Source organism: Coffea arabica, chromosome 2e (assembly GCF_036785885.1).
Source record: "Coffea arabica cultivar ET-39 chromosome 2e, Coffea Arabica ET-39 HiFi, whole genome shotgun sequence".
Classification (NCBI taxonomy): domain Eukaryota; kingdom Viridiplantae; phylum Streptophyta; class Magnoliopsida; order Gentianales; family Rubiaceae; genus Coffea; species Coffea arabica.
In genome coordinates this window covers 56,014,276-56,023,892 of record NC_092313.1, presented here as the reverse complement: position 1 = coordinate 56,023,892, position 9,617 = coordinate 56,014,276, and the positions used below count along the sequence as shown (strand labels likewise).

The 9,617-nt window shown below is 38.0% G+C and overlaps 1 protein-coding gene across 1 annotated transcript; it reads left to right on the top strand.

Annotated features, from left to right (window-relative positions):
- Window positions 1–386: 386 nt before the first annotated feature.
- On the top strand, window positions 387–8,509 carry LOC140036352 (uncharacterized). The gene is made up of 3 exons (XM_072077725.1): window positions 387–551; window positions 1,035–1,129; window positions 7,939–8,509. The coding sequence occupies exons 1-3, from the start codon at window positions 387–389 to the stop codon at window positions 8,507–8,509; spliced, it is 831 nt and encodes a 276-aa protein (XP_071933826.1).
- The last annotated feature ends 1,108 nt before the right edge of the window (window positions 8,510–9,617 follow it).

Sequence of the window (9,617 nt, the reverse complement as noted above, 5' to 3'; positions counted from 1 at the left end):
TTTGTAAAATAATATCACTTAATACAAAATTCCAACAAGTTGTCAAAAATATAATGCATTTACCGCACTTGCGGGTCCCACGTTCAAATACGCTCTTAATTTCTCAAAAACTAACCGATACTAGAAAAATCATTTTAAAACTATCTTTGCTCATAAACTTTATCTGGGGAATTTTTCTAATCAAGAAAATGTAGAAAAGGCGGGCGATAAAAAAATAAACCCTAGAAAATTAGAAAATTTCCGGGTTCTCACTCTTATTCTCTCGGGGCGTCACAAACTCCCCTCCTTAAAAGAATGTCGTCCTCGACATTCCATCTTGTACCAATCAAGTCGAGACATCCCGCAAGAATCACTAATATTGCAAACCAAACCCACAATCGAGACCAATGGAGGGTACTCGTAGTGGACGAGGTCGTGGGCGCGGACGTAAGCAACCCTCGAATGAAAGGGGTAACTGGGAACCAATACCTGAACCAACTCTTGAACCTAGGGTTGATCCAAATACTCAAGTAGCCGCTGCTATCCAGCGCATGGCCGATCTGCTAGCCCATGTAGTGGAACACCAGGGCCAAAACCCTAAACCTCAACCTGGAAACCATATAGAGGGCGAGGATAGAGCCCTTGAAAGATTTCAAAAGTTCTCTCCACCGAAATTCCTTGGAGGACCCGATCCAGATGTGGCTGAAAGGTGGTTGGAGAAAATGATAGACATTTTTACAGTTTTACACTATACCGAGGAGAGACAGGTCACGTTTGCTGTCTTCCAACTGGAGGGAGCCGCCTGTTCTTGGTGCAACGTAATTCGAATGAAATGGGAAAGGGAACAAACACCGAGGACGTGGACAAACTTCATGAGGGAATTCTACGCCAAGTTTTTCCCTCCCTTAATCCAAGAAAAGAAGGAAGATGAATTCATTCGGATTCGTCAGGGAACTCAGACAGTAGCCGAGTATGAGAGTCAATTTACTCGGTTATCAAAGTTTGCGCCCGAACTGATTGTAACTGAACAAAGACGGATAAGGCGTTTTGTCCAGGGCTTAAATGTTAAGATTCAGAAGGACCTGACTGTAGCCCAACTTAGCGCCTTTAGTGATGCTGTGGAGAAAGCCCAGCGGATTGAAAATGCGAGGTTACAGGTGAGAAACTTCCAAGCCAAGAAAAGGGGATTTCCTGGCAAGAGGGTAAAAGTACACCCCCTAAGATTGGAAAGGGAAACGGGGGAGTACGACAGCTGGGGGTGTCAAGTGGTGTCTCATCGAGAGGTTCGGTCTCTGCTACTCGTGGTCCCTGTGGATATTGCGGAGGGCCAAATCATACGGAAGGGAATTGTTGGAAGAAAGAAGGAAAGTGTCTGTGATGTTGAAGTGTTGATCATCGGATTGCTGACTGCCCAATTCGATTGCGAAAAGGAAAAGAGACCCAGCAACCAACTAAAACTAACCCTGGCCAATCGAAAGGGGAAGAGACTGGATCGAAGGTACTGGCTCGGGTGTATTCCCTAGAGCAACATCAGGTCCCTGATTCGTCTGAGGATGTAGAAGGTACGATCCGCCGTTTAATTAATACTTTAAGAGATCCTAGTGGTAAGGAAATTTCGAGGACGAAATTTCTTTAAGGGGGAGAGAGTGTGAGGACTCGTAAATTTTTCTTATTTTTATATTAATTTATTTTATTTTCTCCTATGCATTTTCTTCATTATACCTTATTATATTGATTTTTCCAGACATTTTATAAGTGAATAGAGTTTTTAAAATATTTTTCTGATATAAGTTAGTTCATATTAAGTTTGGAGTGTATAGTGGACGTGGGACCCGCTAGTGCGTTAAGTGAGAGAAATTCGGCCAATTAGGTTAAGTTTTGTATACATGGATTAATTTACTAGGTGTTAAAAGATAGTTAGAGGTTATTTAGTTGGATTAATCTTGAAGAGACAAAAGGATATGTTTTAACTCAAAAGGTGCTAGGTGTCGCGACATGGTTGGTTCTTGGATTTTGACCACTATTCACTAACTTTACTAAAACCCAAAATTGGTCAACAATCATCTTCATTCTTTGAGCATCTTGGCCGAGCTTCACAAGAAAAAAAAAAGAAAGAAAATCTTCACTTATTCCTTCCATTCCTTGCTTTGATCTTGTAAACCAACTGTTAAAACTTTGATTTGCTCCATAAAAACCTTTCTCTTGGTAGGATTAAGGAGAGTGGTGAAGTGGTTTGAGAAGAAAAGGTGTTAAGTTGCAATCTTTCTTGAGTTGTAAGGTGAGTTACTAAGAGCTTCTTCCTTTGTCCTTAATAATGTTAAATTAGTGGCTTTAGTGGCTAAATATGTTGCTTTGTGGTATGTTTTATGGTTAAAGGTAGAGTTTTGATGGATTTTTTATTTGTTAGTAATTTTTCTGTTTTATATATAGTAATTATTGTTTTATCTTGACTATTTTAGGGTTTCGTGGTTAAAAACTTTTGAAGTATCTGAACTGGAACCGGTGAGTGTACCACTCCCCTCATTTGTTACTTAACTTGATTTCTGCACTTGCAATCTGTAATCTGAATGACTGTACTATCTGTTTATTCTGTTTAAGACGAGGGTGTACTTTATCACACTCATTCTCTTGTCTATCTGTATATCTACTGTCTGTCTGTATGCCTATTTATTGTGTATAATCTGTTATCTGTATCTGAGTCTGTTCGGACGTCATTTGGAGGTTGGTATCCAACGACCTTTCTGTGACCTTTGAGCTCAACACCTGTGGCTAGTTACTCGAGTCGGGGCGGCAAGGGTCAGGTTGATTAGATAACGAACCACGGTAGTCTGTTCTGAGAATCTTTGGGTATTGATACTCTTGATTCCGGTATACTCGAGTATTAGCATTACTGTTCCTGTTCGGCGTTCGGGCCCGGTAGGGGTATGTTTGGTGGACGGAAAATTGGTGTAAAGTGGGGTCTACGGACATGTTGGTTCTATTTACGTTGACGGAGAATCAACGGGTTCGGATCAAGTACTGCAAATGGAAATCTAGCTCCTGAGAGCCACTTGTATCCTTTCTCTTTGAATCACTGTGTCTAACTGCTTTCCTTTATATCTGGTATATGTATCTGATTGGTTAAACGTGAAAGCCATGATTTTACCCCTATATGTTTGGTACCTCATTGAGCGCAAGCTCACCCCTTTCTGTTACCTTTGTTTTCCTTACAGGGGACAAACTTGGAAATCACGGTTTTGGAAGAAAAGGGTCAAGCTAGTATATATGTCATGTTGTTAAGCTCTTTTGAAAACGAAGCCCTAATTGTATTTTGTGTAGTATGAATATCTCGGATTGCACTGTATGTTAATTTGTTCAAGACTCCAATGTAAATATATGTAGTTTCCGATTGTTCGTTTTCTTTGGATCCTATCGCGCGTACTATGTTGGGTTTGTGTGAATCGACTCCGTAGTCCTGGCGAGAGTTGGGCAGGCGGTCCGCCGAACCCTTTGGTTCGCCTTAGGGTGAGGTGGGGCTGTCACAGAAGGCCTTGGCCAAACTGTGGAAGTTAGCTCCTGAGAGCTTCCGTATATTTATTGATTGTGTTTTTACTTTTTCTTGTGAATAACTTGAATTTTATGGCTATTCCTTTTGTATAAGTTTCATTGCTACTTGAACTTATTTGTTTGCATGTTTTTTTTGGCCTCACTGAGCGCTAACTCACTCCCGTAGTTTGTTTTCCTTAACAGGGGCTCGAAATGGAAAGATTTTGGAGAAACTGTCTTGACTTTATTTTGGTACAATTATGGATGTAATTGATTAGCCGACTATGGTGGTTGTATTTTGGAAAAATTTGATGTACCTTTTGAAAACTTTGTGATGTAAGAGTCAAATGATTATATAAGGAAGCGGCTTTTCTTTATACTGACTTTTATTATTGGTTGATTACCTTTATGTTTAAATTTGACACGTATTGAGCCTTGGCGAGAGTTAGGCAGGCGGCCCGCCGAAACCCTAGGGTTCGTCCTAAGGAGAAGTGGGGTAGTCACATAAGTGGCTATATTATTTCATTCTTTTGCTTTTCAAGCAATTTTGGATTAGATCTTGGTAGATTTATGGTATTTATGAAAAACCTATGGTGGATTTGAAAGTTTTATGAAAATTTGGTACTAGATGCTTTAATGATCTTGGTATGCTTAGATATTGATATATTTGGCAAAAATTTGGTGGATTCTTGTCTCTTGAGATTCTAGGGTTAATGATTAATGAAACCCGTTAGGATTTGAGTATGATTTATGGTGAATTGTTGGTAAAAATTGGAGTACATATATGCTGAAATTTCTGTTTAGATGGCCATTTATCATGGACAAATTTTCAGCTTTACCTTCATTGAATTTGTGGTTTGTTTGTACACTTATGCTGGAAAATTTTTAGGAAATTTGATGGTACTTGACTCTACGTATGTTGGTTGAAATATGTTGAAAAATTTGTAAGAGAATAAAGTGGTGGTGTGGGTTATCTGGTCGGAAAAAATAAAGTTGCAAAAGCTGGAAAAAATGGCCTAAGCTGGCCGAATTTGTGAGCTAAAACTCTAACTTTAATTTTCTATTTTAAAAACTGTTTTTGGGTGGAATTTAGCTCAAAAGGTTCTATTGGACTTTGATCTTGGTATGTATAATGATTTTGGATCAAAATTTTGAAGTCAAAAGGGAGAAAAGTAAGATTTCCTCCAAAGTTTAGTGGTTGACAGTTTTATGGACTGAGTTGACTTTGGATCTTTGTTTTAATGAAGTTTTGGTTGGTTTAATTCAAGAAACCTTATTAAGCTTTGATCCTTGTTTGTTAGATGATTTTAGGACAAAAACTACGAATGTAAGTAATTGAAAAAGTGGACTTTTACTATGATTTGCTTGATAGAAAACTATTGTAGGATTGGAAAGTCTTATCCAAACTTTTGAAATGATTTTGCTCTAATGGAAAGTTGTACCTTGTTTTTTTTTACCTGAATTGTCTATTTGAAAGTTTGAATGGGTTGAAGTGTCTAGAACACTAAAGTTGACCAATTTGAAAACAAAGCTTTCGTGTTTAAGTGAATTGAATTGGTGAACACAAAAGGTTCACTTATATGTTGTATTTGTCTACTAGTGTTGCAAACTGAACGTGCAGACGATCCTTTTGTGGACGCTTAAGTGCTATTTGGTGAGTGTTCTAAGTGCATGGTAGCACTATATATATATGCTTGATATGTCAATGAGTTTGAGAAATATGATATGACTATGAACTGTCATTTTTGAACTTGTTTATGAACAGGCGAGCATGTACTTTATCGCACTCTATCCTACTAAATTGTTATTGCTAAAAGTGAATATGATATGATATTAATTATATGTGAGGGATCCAAAAACCCAATGGCTAGTTATTCGAGGTCAAGCCGGCAAGGATTGGTCGACTCGATTAACTAACCTTGGGTAGTATATATGTGTTGGATCCATACTCTACTGGGTATATTCGAATAATACCAATCCCTAAAATTTTGTGGTGTACAGGCCCGGTAGGGGGTGAAAGGTGGACGGAGTGGTGTGAAGTGGTGATTCTACAAGGACATGAAAGTTGACGGAGTGTCAACTATTTGACTTAATTATTAATCGAGTGGTTCGCCAGTGCTTAGTATCCTTAATGATTGACACATTGATTTTATTAATGTGCGTATATGTTACTTCTTGTTTATGTTTCCCACTGACTTGAAAATGTGAAATAATTGCTTTCTTAGATTGCATGTCTTTCTTAGACCTCATTGTGGGCGCAAGTCCATGCCTTTCCTTTTGTTTTCCTTAGCAGGATTGGTTCGTGATTCGAGGATTAACACTTAGCTTTTGTTTTAGTTAGACTAAGTGATTAGAGTACTATATTATTTTGAATGTTTTTTGTAAGTTTAAACTCTATTTTGTCTTTTAAGTTGCTCGACAGACAACTTTATGTATTAGTTGTATTTAGTGTATCTTGTGGTGAGTTTGGACATGTGAGTTTGATAATTTGAGCTTTGTTAATGAGTCCTGGCGAGAATTGGGTAGATGGACTGCTGATACCTTAGGGTACGCCCTAGGAAAAGGTGGGGTCGTCACAAGAATACAACCTATAGTTGCATGAAGTCTCAACTTTCTTGAATCGAAACTATTATAAACAGCTTAGGAAGCCATGGAAGAGGGGCTACCTCTTTTTTGGACCACCTAACATGGGTAAGAGTAGAACGATAATAGCCATCGTCAATTTCTTCAATATGATATATATAATCTTGACTTTACTATTATGGAGGATAATACAAAGTTAAGAAGGTTATTTATGCAGATATCATAGAGATCAATTATTGTGGTGAAAGAAGTAGATTGTACTATAGATTTAACAAGACAAAGATAGAGTTCTTCTAAACATGAGACTAGACTTCCAGATACCAATGATAATAATAATGAGTCCAAAGTAACTATGGTAGCAAGAATATCATCTTCACTATCAACATTGAGGACAATCTTAATCCTGCTCTGGTTCATGAAGGAAGAATGGATCGCCACATTGAGTTATCATTCTTTAGGTTAATAGCCTTTAGCGTTCTGTCTAAAGATTATCTCCACTAGGATTTTCATCCCCTCTTTCCTAAGATTGGTAGCTTTCCTAGCCAATGTGACAGAGTATCTTATAATTACTTATGCAAATGAAAGTCCAGACATATGTTTGCAGTCTTTAATCACTATTTTGAAGGGAAATTGAGAGGTGAACCTTGCTGCAAAGGCAAGATTCTGAGATGGAGCAGATGAGAGCATATTAGGTAGACATTGCAAATAGACAGAATTTGGCAGGATTCAAATGAACTAAAAGATATGGGCCTATACCCAAACAATTCTATGTTTGTCATAGGACTAATATGAGCAGGATAAATATGAGCTAGACCCATTTTAGTACTATTGACCCTGGTTCCTAACTTTTGATGTTTACAAAACAAATGGATAATACTAATATCTTTTCTAGAAATACTTTCAGTTATGCAGCAATCAGACTCAAAGATCAAATGCAATTGAAAGGGACAAAGGCTGCTGAAAGCTGTCGGACGCTTGGATCGGACGTCCAATAATCATTGCATAACTTCGGACGCATGAGGAACTCCACCACCGAACGTCCGAAGAAAATAAGACATTTCCCCTGGATCACTGACCTCGATCGGATGCAAGCATCGGACATCCGATAGGATCCTTCAAAGTCGACGAAACGATCGGACGCTGAATATGTCTCCACCGGACGTCCGATAGAAACAAGATAATTTCTCAAATCTCTTTGTTTGCTGTCGGACGCACAAAGAGCTTGCACCGGACGTCCGAAAGAATTGAAAAAATCTCTTAAACTCACTGTCTACTATCGGACACAAAAAACAGGACTATCGGACGTCCGACACTCCAACGGCTAGTTGACTCTTCATCTACTTTCTATCCGTTGGAAACATTAATGAGATACTTTCTTGGTCCTATATAAATAGTGGTTGGTCAGATACTTTAAACAACTTTTGTACACTGAAGATACAAAAGATCTAGAGTGATTTTAGTGAGAAAATACTCTTCAAAGAAGATTTGTAGTTTTAGTGGTGTGAGGTTCATTGTAAGCTTTTTATTTGTGAGTGAATACTTCATGAGTGTAGCTCTGTGAGGGTTGTCCTGAGGGATAGTAAAACCTCCTGACTTGACCGAGGGGTGTTCGGGGCAAAGAAGAGGTGAACCTTCCTTTGTACGCAAGAGTGATTGTAATTCATCAACTTGAAGAAGCTTATTTGAATTAATCTACAAACTCAGGAGGAGTTGGGTAGTTAATTGGTTTGCAATTCTTTCCTTTCTATTTACTTATTGTTACGTTTGTGATCTATACATTGTTTATCTCTTCCACTTGGTTGTCTTCGATCCTGACAAGTACCATTCAAATACTGATTATATCTGGAGCAGACAAAGAGGAGAAGACCACATCACCTTAACAGCAGACATCATCTGGCAAATTTGGAAGGCTAGGAATGCTCGACAGTTTGAAGGGAAATATGGAGAGTACATGGCCATACTAGAAACTGCAAAGAATGAATGGTTGGAGTTCCAAGAGGAGCAGATAGAGAATGACAAAAAACACAGGACAGGAACGAGTCACCAAATGCAAAACCATCAATGGAGGCCACCAGACGCAGGGGTAGTGAAGATAAACACTGATGCCGCGATTCCTACTAAATCAGCAGGAGTTGGGTTAGGAATGATAGCGAGAGATAGTGATGGAAACATTGTCCAAGCAAGAGGCATCAGGAAGTATAGCAGTGGTGGAGCGGAAATGGAAGAGGCAGATGCACTCCGACAAGGCCTGCTGATGGCTAGAGAAGCTGGATGGCGAAGAGTTGAAATGCAAACTGATTGCAAAGCTGCCATTGAAACAATATACAAGACAGGCTTGGGTGAAACACCAATTGGCACCATCATAGAAGATATTAGACATTTGAGTGACATGTTCCAAGACTGTACTTTTTCTTTTGGGTGAAGATTTGTCATGCTTGTTTCTTGTTATTTATTTAAGTAAGTTTCTAGCAATACTTGTTAGTTAGTCTTGAGTTATTAAGGGAAATAAAGGCTAAGGTCATGTTGACCATAGTTAAGCCAATTGAGTCAGTTAGTTTCCTATTCTAATTGAATTAGAGTTTTAGGAAAGTAGTTAATTGCTTCCAAATTTATTTAAGAAGTTGTGTCAAGTCAAATAAGGAAGCTTGTATTGTTTCTAATTTAGATTAGGGTTTTGAGTCTTGTAAGGCTATAAATAGCCAACTTTATTTAACTATTCAGGCACATGATATTGAAGATGAATTAATAAAAAGAGAGTTGTCTCCTTTTATGGAGTTCCTTGATGGACCTTGAGTTTCTTCTTGAATTATATCAAGTATTTAGCTTGGATACTTGTGGTGTTCAAGGCAAGATGATCACATCATCTTGTTCTTTCAAGCCAATAACCAATCCACTAGGTTTCTAGAGACGGGTTTTCTTTAGGTCTAGCAAGGTAGTTATTGTTCTATAACCTGGTCAAGATAGATCCTTCCGCTGCCTGATCGATTCGGTTCTTCAAGACAAGTTCTTGTTGGGTCGAGTTCGTATCACTGTGGCTCCCATTTTGGAATGTGAAGGCAGTTCTCATGAAGGAACCGAGATCCCTCTAGGAAAACCATATGATGGTTTTGTGATACCCCAACTTTTAGAATGCTATTTTTGTTTAGTCTCAAGAGGATATTACGGTTTCTTTAGTTTATTTTGTTTTAAACTATTATTTTGTTTTAAAGAAAATACTAAAGTTATTTCTTTAGGGTTTGATTTAAAACCTTGTTTTGTTTTAAAAGACTAGAAACCCTAAAAGTCTAAGCGAAACCCTAGTTTCACTTGTGATTGACCGTTTTCTTAAATTTCTCATATTTCAACCGAAACCCTAAATTCAATTTGTGAAATTGTAAAACCCTCATATTTTTCTCAAAAATATCCTTTTATTTGGAAATTATTCATTTATTATAGCCCTACTACCCAATCATTCCATAATAAGTGCAAATGAACCTAGAAAGCAAGGTTTCACTTTTCGTTTTCAAGATTGGAGCAAGTTAGGGTTTTCA